This window comes from Leucoraja erinacea, chromosome 30, assembly GCF_028641065.1.
Source record: "Leucoraja erinacea ecotype New England chromosome 30, Leri_hhj_1, whole genome shotgun sequence".
NCBI classification, from domain to species: domain Eukaryota; kingdom Metazoa; phylum Chordata; class Chondrichthyes; order Rajiformes; family Rajidae; genus Leucoraja; species Leucoraja erinaceus.
Genome location: NC_073406.1, coordinates 27063868 through 27083717, shown reverse-complemented (window position 1 = coordinate 27083717; position 19850 = coordinate 27063868). Strand labels below are relative to the sequence as shown.

General features: G+C 45.7%; 1 protein-coding gene across 1 annotated transcript in view; it reads left to right on the top strand.

Annotated features, from left to right (window-relative positions):
- LOC129711769 (multiple epidermal growth factor-like domains protein 6) overlaps positions 1-19850 on the top strand; it is a 552574-nt gene that overhangs the window by 90305 nt on the left and 442419 nt on the right. Inside the window, exon 4 of the mRNA XM_055659700.1 lies at positions 3767-3871. Coding sequence (XP_055515675.1) covers positions 3767-3871 — 105 coding nt within the window. The remainder of the gene's footprint in view (positions 1-3766; positions 3872-19850) is intronic.

Below are 19850 nucleotides of genomic sequence, written 5' to 3'. Positions count from 1 at the left end.
GGCATCAGCACCCTCTGCCACTAGATCCTCACGTTTGTCAGTCACAAACCACACTCAATGAGGACAGATGACAACACCTCCTCCACAATAATTCTCAACACTACGATGTATTCTCAGTCTCTTCCTGATCACTCACGACTGTGCAGCCAAATTCTGCTCAAACTCCATCTACACGTTGGCTGATGACAGCACTGTGTCACAAACAGTGACAAGATGGAGTGCAGGAAGGAGGTAGTAACATGGTGAATCCTCATCAAATTCAGGAAGCATGATGGTTCATGCACCAATCAACATCAATGGTGTTAAGGTCTAAATGGCTGAGAGCATCAAATCCTTTGCTGCAAATATTATCAACAATCTGTCATGAGGCAACCCCATTGAAGCCACACCCACACCCCTGCTTCACCAGCACACTGAGGACACTAGGCATGTATCCAAAGATTCTTACAAACTTCTACAGATGTATTCCACCTTGGTTTGGGAAGATCTGTGGCCAAGTCCACAACAATTGCAGAGAGCTGCAGAGAGGGATCTAGGGTGAGCTACCCATTGTAGTGGAATCAACAACCAAAGGTGAGAGGGGAACGATAAAGACTGAGGGGCAACTTTTTCACACTGAGGGTGGTAGATATATGGAATGTGCTGCCAAAAGAGCTAGTTGAGGTAGGCACATATAACAACATTTAAAAGATATTTGGACAGGTAGATGGATAGGAATGGGCCAAATGCAGGCAGATGGAACGAGTGTATTTGGGGCATCTTGGTTGGCATGTGCAAGTTAAGCCGAAGGCTTTATTTCCGTGTCCGTGTTTGTTTTTGTGCTTTGACTCTTTGAATTGTGGAGTTATCACTTCACGCTGCCTCAGAAAAGCAGCCAACATAATCAAAGACTTGTCCCACCCCAGCCATTCTTTCTTCTCCCTGCTCCTGTAAGGCAGGAGGAACAGAAGAACAGAAGGAACAGAAGAAACAGCTCTGATATCAGGCTTCTAAATGATCCGTTTATTAGCTATTTTCCACTCTACCTCATTATGGACATTGGAGACGTCCATGTAACTGGTGCCCCACAATGCTGACAACTATTTTCTGCACTCTGTATCTTCTCCTTTGCTCTATCTGTTGTAATTTAGTTTAGTTTAGTTTAGAGATACAGTGTGGAAACAGACCCTTTGGCCCATCGAGGCCATGTTGACCAGCGATCCCTGTACACTGACACTATCTTACACACTAGGGGCAATTTACAATTTTATCAAGCCAATTAACCTACAAACTTGTACGTCTTTGTAATGTGGGAGGAAACCAGGGCTCCTGAAGAAAACCCACGCAGGTCACGGGGAGAACGTCCAAACTCCGTACGGACAGGACTCGTAGTCAGGATGGAACCCGGGTCTCTGATGCTGTGAGGGTGCAACTCTACCGCTGCACCACCGTGCCACCATCCTTTAGTTTGACAATTGTATTTTTACATTATATTATCAGATTTGTTTTGGATAGCAGGAAAAACAAAGCTTTTCCTGTACCTCGGTACATGTGACAAAACTTATAGGATCTTATAGAAACTTACAAACTTCTTAAGGGGTTGGACAGGCTAGATGCAGGAAGATTGTTCCCGATGTTGGGGAAGTCCAGAACAACGGGGTCACAGTTTAAGGATAAGGGGGAAGTCTTTTAGGACCGAGATGAGAAAAAAAAATTTCACACAGAGAGTGGTGAATCTCTGGAATTCTCTGCCGCAGAAGGTAGTTGAGGCTAGTTCATTGGCTATATTTAAGAGGGATTTAGATGTGGCCCTTGTGGCTAAAGGGATCAGGGGGTATGGAGAGGGGGCAGGTACAGGATACTGAGTTGGATGATCAGCCATGATCATATTGAATGGCGGTGCAGGCTCGAAGGGCCGAATGGCCTACTCCTGCACCTAATTTTGTATGTTTCTATGTTTCTAACTGTTCTTCTGCATCTGTAACAATAACAAACCTCTCTGTGACCATCTGTGAGCATCCGCTCTCCTCAAGTCCTGATGTATCGATTATTACTCCCACGCTTTTTAATCTTTTTTACACTGCAGCTTCGTGAGAATTAATAGCTTTGAAAATATTACCTCATCCAGCTAGCTGGGTGAGTTCCCTTTATAAGGCTGAAATTAATTGGATGATACCATGGTCTCTCCTTATGCAGAATCTCATTTTTACTGAAGATTACAAATGGAAACTCACAACTCATATAATGAGTTGTTTTCTTGCCAGTTGACCACCCTCCTTGCACCATCTTCCCCAATTACAGTAAATCCCCAGCAGATGTGTAAATGTAAGGAATACCCACAACACACAACCCTCTCCCATCTTCAAACTGTGGCTGTCCACAGACTAGAAGCAGGGCAATGCTGAGCTAACTCATCCTTCATTGTCCTCTCCCCTCAACCTTTAGTAAACACCTTACAATTTGGTACATTTATTATTTCCAACTTTGAGAATGATCTTGACTCTTTGACCTGGAAGTGGAATATAAGTTTTTAACAATGAACTTTTGTTGTGAAATACACCCTCAGTCTTTCACTGTGCATTGTGGGTTGTAGTCCTTCACATGTAAGATGCAGTCACCTGTGATCTCAAACCCACAATATTCAGTAAAGTTACTCCAACACTTTGTGTCGTATTCAGGGAAATCTCACCCAAAAAGTTAAAGTGATGAGTTTGTCTTGTGCAGTGTCTGTTTTATCCATAAGGGTCTGTCTGCAGCCATTACAATGTTCTGGCTAATGTTTCTGAATTATATCTGAGGGTTGGGATGGAATGTACGTTGATTTGCGGCTTGGTTAGAAACAATGGTCGGGGGGGGGGGGGGGGGGGGGGGGGGGGGAGATCAGTGAGAAGCAGCAGAGGGGATGTGTAGGAAGGAACAAAGAAGGGTCTCGACCCGAAACATCACCCATTCCTTCTCTCCAGAGTTGCTGCCTGTCCCACGGAGTTACTCCAGCTTTTTGTGTCTATCTTCTAGATAGAGGAGAGATGCTTTTATCAAGGGAAAGTTCCGAAACCTAGAACAACTGGGAAGGAGCAAAGAGGAGGCAAGGTGCCAGTGAGAGAATGCAGTCTGGAGTGGACTTGGTTGTGGATTGAGGAGCCAATTGTAAAGATTGTAGCAGAACTCGGGCAGTGAGTGGGGAGCGGAGGGGGAGAAAATTATGCAGCGTTTGCCAATTCTGGGTTGTATAATTGAAACAAGGGGTAGCACGTGGGCACAGCGGTAGAGCTACTACTTTACAGCGTCAGAGAGCCAGCTTGGATCCTGACAATGGGTGCTGTCTGTATGGAGTTTGTACGTTCTCCCCATGACCTACGTGGGTTTTCTCTGAGATCTCGTTTCCTTCAACACCCCAAAGGATGTGCAGTTTTGTCAGTTAATTGGCTTATATAGCATGTATAGGATAGTGCTAGTGAGCGGGGATCGCTGGCCGGTGCAGACTCAGTGGGCCAAAGGGCCTGTTTCTGCGCTGTTTCTCTAAACTAAACTAAAAAGTGAAACATTTGAAACATAGAAACATAGAAAATAGGTGCAGGAGTAGGTCATTCGGCCCTTCGAGCCTGCACCGCCATTCAATATGATCATGGCTGATCATCCAACTCAGCATCCTGTACCTGCTTTCTCTCCATACCCCCTGATCCCTTTAGCCACAAGGGCCACATCTAACTCCCACTTAAATATAGAAACAATTAGATAATTGAATTTGCAATGTTTTGCTAAATACGTCCCTTTTTTTCTGTTACAGCAATTTGCAGCACTGGTGTGTGCTTTAATGGTGGCAGATGCATCGAGGGCACATCACAGCTGTGTCAGTGTCCACAAGGCTTCCAAGGACCTCGTTGTCAATATGGTGAGTAGTTCTAACTCATCTCTTCTGACCACATGTGGGAGTTATTCTGTTGATGTTGCAGCTTTATCTGTTGAAGATGAATATGTCTCAGAAGTTACATCAAGGGGAAGATTGTGAACTGAAGGAAGTCTAGAGGAGTCGGATTGTATAGCATGCGGTAAGCTGTTAATCAGCTTGGCAATCTTTACATTGTGAATCTTGGTCATGGGAACATAAGCATGGGAGAATTCTATTAGATCATTTCTGATCTGTCTCTTCACTTTATCTAGTTGCCTTGATTCCATAACTCAGTGTAGTCCAGCGTATCTCAATGTGATCAGCCACTGCAGCAGTGAGTACAGACAGCAGATTTCCACCAGCCTCTGTGGAAGATGTGCTTGTTGATATCACCCTGGCTGGCATTGTTTGATGATAAGGATGCTGTACAAGTTGGTGCTGGAGTGTGGCGACTCTTTCCACGCTGGTCACAGAGGTGGATCTATATCACCCGATACAGTGGCTCTACTCTTTTAAAACCCTTTTCTACCTGTAAATCTAGCACCACTTCTAATTGTTCTAACGATCTGAATGCTCCTTCCTTAAACCAGGGGACTGTCTGATTCACTTCTACCCCATTGTGGGCATTGGACTTTGTCTCTGGAACTGATGCGCTACAATGCTGAAACTATATTTGGCACTCTATATCTTCCCCTCGCTCGATCTATTGTTCTTGTGTTTGGGGTGATTGTATTTTTGTACGGTATATCTGATCTGTTTGTACAGCATGCTAAACAAAACTGTTCACTGTACCTCGGTACATGAGACATTGATAGACTCAACGTAAATCTAAACCGCCCACTCCATCTTTCAATCTCTCTCATTCATCAATGCATTGTTCTGTGTTACAACTGATATAATCTTTGTGGTTATCTTGTTGAGAAGCAAAGCAGCGCATGTTCATTCTCTCCCAGTTTTCCTGTGGACTATGTTAATCCATTCTGTTTGAATACCGCTGCTGGAATCGGCTTCACATTTGTTAGAAACATAGAAACATAGAAACATAGAAATTAGGTGCAGGAGTAGGCCATTCGGCCCTTCGAGCCTGCACCGCCATTTAATATGATCATGGCTGATCATCCAACTCAGTATCCCGTACCTGCCTTCTCTCCATACCCTCTGATCCCCTTGGCCACAAGGGCCACATCTAACTCCCTCTTAAATATAGCCAATGAACTGGCCTCAACTACCCTCTGTGGCAGAGAGTTCCAGAGATTCACCACTCTCTGTGTGAAAAAAAGTTCTCCTCATCTCGGTTTTAAAGGATTTCCCCCTTATCCTTAAGCTGTGACCCCTTGTCCTGGACTTCCCCAACATCGGGAACAATCTTCCTGCATCTAGCCTGTCCAACCCCTTAAGAATTTTGTAAGTTTCTATAAGATCCCCTCTCAATCTCCTAAATTCTGGAGAGTTTAAACCAAGTCTATCCAGTCTTTCTTCATAAGACAGTCCTGACATCCCAGGAATCAGTCTGGTTCTTTTCAGAATGTTAATGCCAGTGAAGTCTGAAGTTCTTGCAGTCTTTGGAGGAGACACGCTACACACTACACGCTACACCCTACACGCTACACACAACACGCTACACACTACATGCTACACACTACATGCTACACACTACATGCTACACATTACACACTACATGCTACACACTACACGTTACACGCTACACATTCCACGTAACACACTACACGCTACACATTACATGTTACGTGCTACGTGCTACATGCTACACACTACACACTACACGTTACACACTACACGCTCCACACTACACGCTACACACTACACGTTACACACTACATGCTACACACTACACGTTACACACTACACACTACACGCTACACACTACATGCTACACACTACATGTTACACACTACATGCTACACACTACATATGACACACTACATGTTACACACTACATGTTACACACTACACGCTACACACTACACGCTACACACTACATGCTACACACTACACGTTACACGTTACACACTACAAATTACACACTACAACTAAACAGGCTCATATATTGAAACAACATATGACTCTATGACTGTATTCCTTAACTAAACTGACTGGTAACATGGCACACTATAGCCACTAGCATAAGGCAGACAATAACTACATAAGGCACTGTGTAACTTTCTGATCCATGGTGGTGATTGATTATTGATCTGACTGCTCATTTCAATTGCAGCTTTAAGGGCCTGTCCCACTTACGCAATTTATTCAATGACCAGCCATCACCCATCGTAGTCATCGAAAATTTTCAACATACTGAAAATCCAGCAGCGACCAGAAAGAGGTACGACTCTTTGGGCGACTACTGACGACCAAACAGGCGTCACCCCGCGACATGTCGACACGTGACGCCTGTATGGTCGTGAGTAGTCGCCCAAAGAGTAGTACCTTTTTCTGGTCGCCGCTTGGTTTTCAACATGTTGAAGATTTTTGGTGACCTGCTGTGACTATGACGGGTGCCGGCAAGTCGCCAAAAAATCACGGAAGTGGGACAGGCCCTTTAGCAGTAACAAGTGCGCTGCTGAACAATGAATCATTAACATTTTTCCACTACACCTGAAAGGGAATGTTACTTATCCTGTAATTTGAGCCCTGGTACATGGTTGCGATATGTTACTTCAAAGCTGTAATACTGAGCATTGAGTTCCTGAACTCATTCTGCAATGGTTTTAAATACTGACTGCTATTGGAAAGCAATTGTTTTTTTTCCAAGAGAGGTGAACACCATGGAAGATGTGCACTAACATGGGTCCTTTTTTATTTATCATGTTTTTTTGTTTGTTTTATTATGTTATCTATTGCATTCTATGTTTACAGACCTGTTACGTTACTGCAAGTAAGAATTTCATTGTTACATTTCAGTACATGTGAAAATTAAACACTCTTCACTCTACAATCTTATTTGTGACTTCTGGGCATCGCTGGCACCCATTGCCTATGAGGAGGTGCTCTACCCCTGTGCCACCGTGCTGCCCAGTAGACTAGAGTCCACTTTGGTTGTTCCAAATGAAAGAGGTTGACTGTGGACGTCTGAAACATTCTCAAGGGGAGTGTACAACACCTATTGCAGTAAATACCTACATTTGCCCTGGAAATCTCTCTTAATCTTGCTGCCTTTTTCTTCTCAGCCCCTTTCCTTTGAGATGATCCCTAAAATCTACAATGTTTCTATGTGTTAGGTGTTAGCACCCAATTTAAATTTCATAGAATTAAGGCATGGAATTTCTGATAAAGAATGAGCACAGGCATCATGGTGGAGTTGCTGCCTCACAGGGACTTGTGTTCAATACTGACCACAGGTGCTGTCTGAACATAGTTTGTACCTTCTCCCTGTGACCCTGTGGGATTCCTCCGGGAACCCCGGTTTCCTCTCACACTCCACAGACGTACAGGTTTGTAGGTTAATTGGCTTTAGTAAGTTGTAAAACTGTCCTCTGTGGAGGATAGTGTATGGGGTTGGCGGGAACTCGGTGGGCCGAAGAGCCTTTTTTCGTGCTGTATTTCTAAAGTCTAAAGAACCCATTCATGTGTGAGACCAACGTAGAGGCAGGAAGGAAGGACAACCCAAGTTATAAACCCAAACGTTTTGAGTCTCTGGGGAAACATGGGATGATTGTAGGGTGAATGTTGATTTGAGCAAACTGTGACTTGGTGAGGAATGATTTGGTAACCAGAGGACAAAGGTCTCAGTTAATTGGTGAAAGAACCAGAGGGGAGGGGAGAGTATCTTTTTGCACAATTTGATTCATCTGGACCTCACTTTCATGAGAGTAAAGTGAAAGTAGATTCAGCCATGACTTTCTAATGGTAAGTCAAGAGTGTTACATGATTGTATCGTATTGTATTGTATTGTATTGTATATCTTTATTGTCATTTCCTGAGTATTCACATACCCAGAGGAAACAAAAAAACGTTGCTCAATCGTATGTCCTGACTTAGAACAATGACATTTATACTTGCAGCAGCACAACAGATATGTAAACCTTGTACTCAGTAAACACCATAATACACAACACATAGGAGTTTGATTGATACTTTATTGTCACGGTGCAGTGAAATTTTACTTTGGAGTCACGTGAGTGACTAAGTGAAGACCCCGCCAGCACGCGTGCGTGACATAGCGTCTCACGCAGTGCAACAGCGACGGGCGGGGGTGGAGCACTCCTGCGGCAAAATTAAAAGATGGACCTAGAAGGTAAGAAGAAATGTATTCTAAAGTTGTATTTCTTCCCCTTGCTGTGGTGTATGTTGCAGCACGTTGGACAAGGGGAAGAAGAAACGACGGACACCTGGACCGCAGGCTGTGAGGAACTGGGGAAGTTCCGGCAGCCGACTGCCTTGGGCGACCAGCGGCTCCAGGACCGCAGGCTGCGGGGAACCAGGAAGGTTCCGACAGCCGACAGCCGGGGCCGACTGGCGCAGGCTGAGCCCAGCACCACAAGCTGTATACCTGGAAACAGCGCAGCGGGCTGGAGGCAAGCAGAACAGGAGTTGGTCCGGCCGATAGACTCGGGGAGTCCGGCCAGGAGGACGCGCTGCCCAAGGGCAGTGGAAGTGACCATTGGAGTGGTTGCTAAGGTCCACTTACCGACTCCAACTCTGCAAAGCTGAATCCAGCGCCATCAGTCGTACAGCTCAAATCAGCGCAGCAGGCTGGAGGCAAAGCCCAGCAGGATTCAGCCCGGCCGATCATACTCATCCGAGACCGTTCGAGAGGACGCGCTGCCCCAGTGCAGCAGAGGTCCGCTCGTGACTTGCTCCGGGAGATGGAGCAAGCTCACAATGGAGTCTTTGCACTCCCATAACAGCACCTTATCGAGGGCTGTAAAACAATGCATCTCCCTCAATAGAGGAATGCATTGTGGACCAGGGCCGGGCTGGTTCGGAAGGAGGGGACGTGGCTGAAGAAAATAAACAATTTCCCCCAAAGCAGCGAAAATGCATCTGCCGCCATTGCTCCAGGGTCTGGTTGCCACGAAACATAGTTTGATAACTGGTGATTAAGCCTTGATGCGAATAGATCGATATCTGATGTTCCATATCATGCTGTGATATCAGCAAATACTTTTTTATTCAACATCCATTCGGTGTTTTCATTAAATTTGCGTGACCTGGTGTCTGCCACTAAATTTAGTTTACCTCGTAGGTAAGTAGCTGATATCCAAATATGTCTCTGGATACACCATTGCCAAATTGTATTAGCCAGATTGTCACATGATGTCAATTTGTTTCCACCCATGCGGTTGATATATGCTACCACAGTGGTATTGTCAATCTGTAGCCTAACATGCTGGTGATATGACCCAGTACAATATGACTTTTGGCCATAGAATGCACCCAACATTTCCAGGTAGTTTATGCCCAGTGTTAGTAATAATGATGCCTCCTGTGCAGTCCATCTACTTCCACAGCTGGAGATGGAATTGGTGGCACCCCAACCAAGTGCACTGGCATCAGTTTGTAGCACCGTAGAAGGGTTGCTGATAATGATTGGATTGAAACAAAACCGAATGTTATCTATCCCCCATTTTAGTTCCATTATAGCTTTGATTGGTAGCTTCATTGGTCCGTCAAAATGACCAGCATTAATTTTGAGTGCTCGTATTTTTGCTCTCTGTAAATTTTGGTAATTTAAAGGTCCGAATTGTGTGGCTGGAAAAGCAGCCACCATTTTGCCAATTACTTTTGCTACCAAACTGATGGACAGTTTACTGATGTCAATGAGGTTATTGCAAGCCTCTATTAAGTCTATAGCCTTTCTCTTTGGCAAAGTCACCGACATGTGAACTGAGTCAATGGTGAACCCCAAAAAGTCCATAGTGGTGGAAGGCGTTAATTTTGATTTAACTGGATTTTCCGTAGAAACGCTAGGGCTGGTTTTAACATTTTTGTGAACAGCCTGGGGGCTGATGTTAACCCATTTGGCAGCGCTCTATATTGTCAATGCTGTCCCATCCAGTTGAATTTTAAGTAACATCTGTGGTCACCTCGTATAGGCACTGAATAGTAAGCATCTTTTAAATCGATGCTAGCCATGAAGTAACCTTTGGAAATCAATTGTTTTGCAGTAACAAAGGTTTCCATTTTTAAATTAATATATTGTACAAATGTATTCAATTTGGTCAGATATATGATGATGCGACAACCACCATCTTATTTGTTTTTGGTAAAGATATTGGACACGAATTCTAGCGGTTCGTGTTGGGATTTTTCAATTACCCATTTTGCGTAAAGCCGCTCAGTTCAGCATGCGCTTCTGATTTTTCTTTACCGGAAAGTACGAACATTCGGTTCGGTACATACTGAACTGGAGGGCTGCATTTGTGTATAAATTCTATGGTATATCCCTGGATACTGCTTAAAATATACGTGTCTGTAGTTAACATACTCCATGCATCCAGAAAGGAGTGTAATCTCCCCCCAACATCCATGCTCCCTGCAATTTGTAGGGAACCAGACCCACCTACCTCCATAGTTACCAGTGGAAGGTTTACTTCTTTTTGTAAATCCTTCATTGATGTTGAGGCGTCGGTGTCTGGGTTTGTGGTTTGGTTGATGTTGGAGGTTTGCGTATCTTCCAAGAAGGCCGGCCTGGGCCATGGCCTAAAAAAGACTCATGTTCGGTGTACCGGACCTTCGAGCTTTCACCAGTTAGTCCTGTTCTACTGGTGGGTGCGTAAGGGTGCTGTCTATGGCTGTAGTGGGTTTTTGATGAAGTCCCTTTTATGAGCCCCAGGGTTTTTGCTTCCTCATCGAGCTCCTTGACTTGCTTCGATAGGTTACCTCCAAATAGTAGAATTGGTGGTTTTACGTTTCCAGGTTTGCACAGACCCGCGAATTTTGGTTTTAAAGTAGGTCGGATGGCACTCTTCCTGATGCTGTTTATTTCATATTGTGTGTTGCAAAGCAGTGCCAGTGCATCCTGTTGGTCCTGCGACATGTCCTTCTCATCTACTGTGCGGGTGAAAGCTGTTATCCCCGCTGTTAGGAGCTTTAATACCTTTTGGAGTTTGATATCCATGCCTCTAACTCCTACTCCAATACGTTTCCATATGCAATTGTTTACAACAGGAACATTCAGGGATATACAGTTACCCGGTGCCAAGTGTCTTGACGTGGTGTCCAATACAGCCTGTTCCTGTAGCTGGTTAAAGGACATATAATCTATACTGGCAGCTAGTTTTTGTTCCAGGTTTTGGCCAGTCTGGTCTGGCTGTATGAAGTTGGACACCATGTCCAGTAGATTTTCACGTTCCTGCACCCCCTGCACACTTGATTTCTCTTCTGCAAACCCCTCTTCAGGATCAGCCCAGAACTGACCCCCAGTACTCCCCTCTGACGAGGGAGATGCACTGTGCAGCCCTACAAGAGGTACTGCTGTGGGTTTTACATAGAGCCCACAGTGACTAGACTCCATCTCCCGGAGCCTGTCATGTTGGAGCAAATGCTCCACACACTGCTCCATCCGGCTCCAGCACTCACGGTCGCTGGCCGCCTGCGGCTGCTCAAAGTCGGACTCATCTGAGTCAACGACTTTGTTGGTTTTTTGTTTTGCCTTACCGCCCGGCCGCGGAGTGGATCTGGCCGGTGCGGAGGCGACATCGGGCACAGCTGATCCCATTAACGGTGTTTCAAGTGCCGCTGGCCACTGCAGGCTGCCCGCTACTTCGCGGTCCTCCCCCGCCAGCTTTGTCGCAGCCCTCGTTGTTTTCTTCGACTTGTCCATATTTCCCACCTGTAATCAGCATGGGAAACACAAAAAGACCGCAGAGTAACTCTTACCTGCAGGTTCCGGGTTTTAAACTGCCGCTGCGGGGGAATGTCGTTCCACCCCGCCTGACTGTTTCGCAATACGTGTAGCGATATGACACGCATGCGCCCTGGCGGGGTTCTTCACGTAGTCACTCACGTGACTACGTGAAGAACGAAGTAAAATCGATATCATGTGTCAATTTGACCAATACAATCTGGCAATTGTGTGTTAACATACATATTTGGCTATCAGCAAACCTACCTACCAGGTAAGCTCAATACAGTGGCACACACCAGGTCATGACAATTAAATGACAGCACCGAATGGCTGTTGGACGACAAAAAAGTTTGCTGATATTACTAAAAGATAGGGACACCGGATATCGATCTATTTACATCTAGACCCAATCACCAGTTATCAACATATGTCGCTTGGGAACCACACTTGGGGCAGCAGCAATGGACGTTACTCACTGAATTGTGAAAAAATGTTTACAATGTTTTTCCCCTCCTGCCTCATCAGTCGGATCCTAAGCAAAATACATATGGTCTCAGCATCAGGTGGCTTGGAAGTACCTGATTGGCCTACACAGCCATGGATCCCTGTGGTCCTTGACATAGTCTCTGAACCATAGTCCACCATGCTAGATCCGGGCTGGCGGACAGGACCATGAACATGATCACGGCAGCCTATCAAGAATCAACAAGGACTGGTGTGGCGTATAATACAGCTACAATCACCAACGTCCTGGGAATTCCTGTCCAGCCTTCATGTAGATGAAGGACTGAGCTGCAGCGCTATAATTGCGCAGGAGTGCCCTGTCAGCTTGCTGGTGGCAGGCGGCACGACAACTCTCCATGGGATCTCACCCTCTAGTTGTCAAACTTATGAGGATTATTTACAACACTACCCTCCTAGAGTGAGGTGCTCCCAGATCTGGGACGTCTGTGTTGCACTAACATTGCTAGAGGCACCAGCAATGTCCCTGTTCCTGGGGGGTAAACTGGAATTCCAGATATACCCATCTGACACTGGACTGTGTTTAATGACACACCTTCTACTATACCTTAAGATTACTAAAACTTTAAGAGGAAGTAAATTGGCACTATGGGCAGCCATAAACAGCCTAATGGCCGGGTATCAGCACAAACCATCTCTAGATGGCTCAGACAGGCTTGGGAGCTGCTGGGGTGGATACTGACATCTTAAATCTCCATCCACAAGGGCAACAGCAACACCGGCAGCTAGAGACATGGAAGTGCCTATGGACCATATCCTGGCAACAGCAGGATGGTCTAGAGAAAGACCTTCCAATTCTTTATAATAAGCCAATAACCAAACCTGCGGTGTTGCAGAATCAAGTTTGAATTCTGTAATATATTTAGCCCTAGGGAGGATTATTTTGTTAAAATAAATTGTTATTGTCTAAATTGGATTCATGTCTGAATACGATAACATACTTCCTCCCTTGAATGACTTCGGCAGTGAGTGAAGCATGGACTGTTCCACGGCTTGAAATCACAGATCTTTAAAATCTTCACGTAGTCACTCACGTGACTCCGAAGTAAAATAGTAAGATTAAACAAGCTTACCAGTTTGAAGTTTGATCTTTATTTTATGAGGAGTTATGATGAGGGATTACGGGCCCTCCGCTCCCGCCCTCTATTATAAAGGTCAACTGGTATATTAGTTCTTCTTATCTTACTATGTTTATTTCAATTACAATTACTGTGATTCCACACCGCTGCTTTGAAGAATGTCGCGCACGCGTGCTGGCGGGGTCATCATGTAATCTCTAATCATAACTCCTCATAAAATAAATATCAAACTTCAAACTGGTAAGTTCTCGTTTAATCTTACTATTATTTAGCAATGTTACAAAATTTTGAGATTTAAAAAATCAAGTCTGTAATTTATCCCATCAGATAAAGCATAAAAATAAGTTTAATTTGACACCTAATTCACTTTCATATCTCAAGTATTTAAAAAGTTATGGCCATTTTCATACTCGGAAATTAGCATCTTGTTCCCTATTGATTTTCTATGGACATAACAAAAAAGCTGTAATCGTGGGCAGTCAAAAGGCCATAACCTTCTTAAAAATTAAGAGAACTGAATGAAATTTTCAGTTATCGTAGATTGAAGCATTCTGAAACAAATATAAAATAATCTTACTTGGATGACCTGAAATTGAAACATATAATTAGTTAGTTACCCAAGTGTAGCAAATTTCAAACTTCAATTACTAGATCTAAACTTCTATCCATTTCTTAATAAATGATTAACATTTTTAAATAGCCCAAGTGTCCAAATAATATTCATAAATAATTCACAATAAAACATGATTTTGAAATCTCATTTACATTGATTTATAGGCCAAATGGAAGGAATTTAGTGTTCAATTGCTGCAAATTAAAGTCCATTTTAAATCAGCTTTCTAGTGGGTTCCTGTGAACGCGCTGGTTTAGAACGTTCACATTGCGCTGGATTTGTGCCCTCAAATGCCCAGAAAAATGCTGCGGGATGTAAAGAGCCCAAAATGAACTACTCGCTATAGTAAACTTTATATACAGGGTTCTTAAGAAGCCCTTTTTAATGTAAAAATAAGCTACATACCTTTAATTGTTTGCTTTATAAAACCCTGGGGCTGCGAGAGGTCGCGGGTTTGGAGAGTGATTTTTAAACTACTATAACTATTATACAAGGCCATAAAAACTAATAATACCTTTTGCGGCGGGGTCTTTCAGCGATTTTCCGTTAATGATTTACTAGGCTGAACATTTTCGATTGCAACAGCCTAGTAAATATCGCGTTTTAAACCCGCCCCCTCTAAACAGCGCCAAAATCACACACACGGGCTGGGACAGATTCTCAACGACGATTCAGGTACGCTTTGCAACATACCCATATTATTGAATACAAACAATACACAAGTATGCAAAGAGTTGCCACATAATGAGCGGCGACAACGTTACCGATGTATTATAGGGCTCTGGTAAGACCTCATCTGGAGTATTGTGTACAGTTTTGGTCTCCTAGTTTGAGGAAAGACATCCTTGCGATTGAGGCAGTGCAGCGTAGGTTCACGAGATTGATCCCTCGGATGGCAGGACTGTCATATGAGGAAAGATTGAAAAGACTAGGCTTGGAATCACTGTAGTTTAGAATGATGAGGGGGGATCCTATAGAAACATATAAAATTATAAAAGGATTGGACAAGCTAGATGCAGGAAAAATGTTCCCAATGTTGGGCGAGTCCAGAACCAGGGGCCACCGTCTTAGAATAAAGTGGAGGCCATTTAAGAATGAGGTGAAAAAAACATTTTCACCCAGAGAGTTGGAAATTTATGGAATTCCCTGCCACAGAGGGCAGTGGAGGCCAAGTCATTGGATGGATTTAAGAGAGAGTTAGATAGAGCTCTAGGGGCTAGTGGAATCAAGGGATATGGGGAGATGGCAGGCACGGGCTATTGATTGGGGATTGGCTATTGATCAGCTATGATCACAATGAATGGATACGATGGCCTCCTCCTGCACTTATTTTCTATGTTTCTAATATAGTTCCGAATGTACCTCTTCCTTCCTTCTTCCCCCCCCCCCCCCCCCCCCCCCCCCCCCCCCCCCCCCCCCCCCCCCCCCCCCCCCCCCCCCCCCCCCACTCCGGCTCCCCCTCTTGTTTTCAGCCCCACGTCCTTGACCAACCGTCGGGACTCAATAATAATAATAATAATAATAACTTTATTTATAAAGCGCTTTTAGACAACATCAGTTACCACAAAGTGCTGTACATGGGAAGTCAACAAAAAGTTATTACAAACTACCAAAACCATTAAGACGACAGGACTATAAAAACAGTCAAAATTAAAAGACATTAAAAGCACTAAAAACAGGAACAATGTCTCAGCCAGTGTCGAAAGCCAGTGAATAAAAGTGAGTTTTTAGGGAGGATTTAAAGATGGACAGTGAAGGGACCTGTCTGATCTGCAGCGGCAAGGTGTTCCTGAGTGCCGGGGCAGCAACAGAAAAGGCTCTATCCCCTCTGAGCTTCCGCTTAGACCTTGGTACCTCAAGGAGCAGCTGATCTGCTGACCTGAGGCACCGGGCAGGAGCATATAGGTGGAGCAGCTCAGAGAGGTAAGGCGGGGCGAGGCCATTCAATGATTTAAAAACAAATAAAATAATTTTAAAATGAACTCGAAAGTGCACTGGGAGCCAGTGAAGGGAGGCCAAAATTGGCGTAATGTGCTCCCTCTTTCGAGTTCCGGTTAAAAGGCGAGCGGCAGCATAATAGTTCAATAATAATTAAAAAAAACAATATAGGGTTAAAAAACAAACTGTACCATAGATCGGTGGACACTGTGATGTACCTGTGACCCTCCCTGAGCTCTGCCACTGCCTTGCCGCGAGCAATTCCTGACAGTCGGCAGCTCTGTGCTGGCGGGAGATTACAATGGAGCTAATCCATTTAAACGGACTAGCAGCTTGTCAGTTTCAGTTCTGATTTGTGCTGTTTCTTTGTAATATGTAATATGTTTAAAAAAAAAATAGAACAAAGCAGGGCTTTGGGGAAAGAGCAGGGGAGAATGATGAATTGGACAAAAGTATTGGCACTGACATAGTGGGCCAAAAGGAGTCCTCTGTGCTGTTTGATTCTGGGAACAGATGTCTCATGAGAAATAGCCTGGAGGGATGGGGAGCCTTGGCTCAGGGTTGGAGTCACCGATTCTGTCGATACAATAGAGAGTGCTTGGTCGTGCACGGCTGGTTTATGGAGATAATGAAAGACAGTGGGAGACACGAGTTCAAGGCATGATTGTTGAGACCTGCTTGTACGTTAATTATATAGCTGCAGGGAGCAATGGGCTTCAAGCAGAGATTGAAGAAAGGGAACTTTGAATCTGGAGTCTGAGCTTCCCTGATATACTGTCCTCGTTCACAGCATCTCTTAGCGAATCATCTCTTACACATTCCAGGTGTCAGAACAAATGCAAACTGCAGATGGAAAACTGGACGCCTACAAATGACCAGATCTGCTCTGTATCCCAATTCTGTTCATTTGTTATAAGAAGGAACTGCAGATAGCCACACAAAGCTGGAGTAACTCAGCGGGACAGGCAGCATCTCTGGAGAGAAGGAATGGGTGATGTTTCGGGTTGAGACTCTTCTTCAGATCCTGCACAAGGAACTGCACATACTGGGAGGTACACAAAAATGCTGGAGAAACTCAACGGGTGCAGCAGCATCTATGGAGCAAAGGAAATAGGCAACGTTTTGGGATGAAACCCTTCTTCAGACTGATAGGGGGTAGCGGGGAGAAGGAAGGAAAAAGGAGGAGGAGGAGCCCGAGGGCTGAGGAGGGGGGTGAGACAGCAAGGACTAACAAAATTAGGAGAATTCAATGTTCATGCCAGCAGGATGCAGACTCCACAAGCGGAATATGAGGTGCTGTTCCTCCAATTTCCGGTGTTGCTCACTCTAGCCATGGAGGAGACCCAGGACAGAGAGGTTGGACGGGGAATGGGAGGGGGAGTTGAAGTGCTGAGCAGGTAGGTTCTTGCGGACCGAGCAGAGGTGTACGGCGAAAGATCGCCCAACCTCCGCTTAGTCTCACCGATGTAGATCAGCTGACATCTAGAGCAGCGGATGCAGTAGATGAGGTTGGAGGAGATACAGGTGAACCTCTGTGGCACCTAGAATGACTGCTTGGGTCCTTGAATGGAGTCGAGGGGGGAGGTAAAGGGACAGGTGTTGCATTTCTTGCGGGAGGGAAGGGAAGAATTGACAAGGGAGTTGTGGAGGGAGCGGTCTTTGCAGAAGACAGACATGGGGGGAGATGGGAAGATGTGGCGAGTGGTGGGGTCACGTTGGAGGTGGCGGAACTGATGGATGATTACTTGTTGTATGTGGTGGCTGGTGGGGTGAAAGGTGAGGACTAGGGAGACTCTGCCCTTGTTGCGAGTGCGGGGATGGGGAGAGAGAGCAGTGTTGCGGGGTGTGGAAGAGACCCTGGTGCAAGCCTCATCTATGGTGCAGGAGGGGAACCCCCTTTCCCTGAAGAATTAGGACATTTCGGATGCCCTGGTGTGGAACGCCTCATCCTGGGAGCAGATGTGGCGTAGACGGAGGAATTGGGAGTAGGGGATGGAGTCCTTACAGGAAGCAGGGTGGGAAGAACTGTAGTCCAGATAGCCATGGGAGTCAGTGGGTTTATAGTGTATGTCGGTCAGAAGTCTATCACCTGGGATGGAGATAGTGAGGTCAAGGAATGGTAGGGAAGTGTCGGAAATGGTCCAGGTGTATTTGAGTGCCGGATGGAAGTTGGTGGTGAAGTGGATGAAGTCAGTCAGTTGTGTGCGGGTGCAGGAGGTGGCCCCAAAGCAGTCGTCCATGTAACGGAGGTAGAGGTTGGGGATGGGGCCCTGGTACGTATTGAACAAGGATTGTTCGACGTACTCGACAATGAGGCAGGCATAGCTGGGGCCCATGCATGTGCCCATAGCTACGCCTTGTATTTGGAGTAAATGGGAGGAGTCAAACGTAAAGTTGTTGAGGGTAAGGGCCAGCTCCGCTATGCGGAGGAGAGTGTCAGTGGCTGGGTATGGGTTGCTTCTCTGGTCGAGGAAGAAACGGAGGGCTTTGAGACCATCCTGGTGGGGGAGGGAGGTGTAGAGTGACTGGACGTCCATGGTGAAGATGAGGGGGTGAGGGCCTAGAGAGTGGAATGCGCGGAGGCGGCGGAGAGTGTCTGAGGTGTCTTGAACATAGGTGGGAAGGGATTTAACCAAGGGGGATAGTATGGAGTCAAGGTAAGTGGAGATGAGTTTGGTGGGGCACGAACAGGCAGAGACAATGGGTCTACCAGGACAGTCAGGTTTGTGGATTTTGGGGAGAAGGTAAAATCTCTCCCCATCCTCACACTCGCAACAAGGGCAGAGTCCCCCTAGTCCTCACCTTTCACCCCACCAGCCATCACATACAACAAGTAATCCTCCGTCAGTTTCGCCACCTCAAACGTGACCCCACCACTCGCCACATCTTCCCATCTCCCCCCATGTCTGCCTTCCACAAAGACCACTCCCTCCGCAACTCCCTTGTCAATTCTTCCCTTCCATCCCATACTACCCCCTCCCCGGGCACTTTCCGTTGCAACCACAAGAAATGCCACACCTGTCCCTTTACCTCCCCCCTCGACTCCATTCAAGGACCCAAGCAGTCGTTCCAGGTGCGACAGAGGTTCACCTGTATCTCCTCCAACCTCATCTACTGCATCCGCTGCTCTAGATGTCAGCTGATCTACATCGGTGAGACTAAGCAGAGGTTGGGCGATTGTTTCGCCGAACACCTCCGCTCGGTCCGCAAGAACCTACCTGACCTCCCGGTGGCTCAACACTTCAACTTCCCCTCCCATTCCCCGTCCGACCTCTCTGTCCTGGGTCTCCTCCATTGCCAGAGTGAGCAACACCGGAAATTGGAGGAACAGCACCTCATATTCCGCTTGGGGAGTCTACATCCTGCGGGCATGAACATTGAATTCTCCCAATTTTGTTAGCCCTTGCTGTCTCCTCCTCTTCCTCAGCCCTCAGGCTGTCTCCTCCCATCCCTCAGCTTCGGGCTCCTCCTCCTCCTTTTTCCTTCCTTCTCCCCGCCACCCCCTATCAGTCTGAAGAAGAGTTTTGACCCGAAAGTTGCCTATTTCCTTCACTCCATAGATGCTGCTTCCCCGGCTGACTTTCTCCATTTTTGTGTACCTTCGATTTTCCAGCATCTGCAGTTCCTTCTTGAACACTGCAGATACTGGGATGCTGCCTGAGCTGCTGAGTTACTCCAGCACGTTGTACCTCCTCTCTCTGTTCATTTGTTGACAGATTGTATTAACGACTGTGTCATAGTTAGTACTGCAGTTATCAATCCACTCATAGAACCACAATTGTGAGTAGCAACTGAGCTCATAATGGAAAGGCAATGAAACACACGTAGTTTAGTTGCTGCAGTGTTTAGTTGCTGCTGCTGTTTCTCATAATGGGAGCATTAGCTTCTTAACCCCATGCTATTTATTTCTTATAGAAAAGTTAGTGCAGATAAATGTTTTTTCCCACAAGTTAATCAAGCAATGCTCATTTTCCCACAGAATGCCTTACCTCACATGTCTGTGCAGAACATGATGCCAGG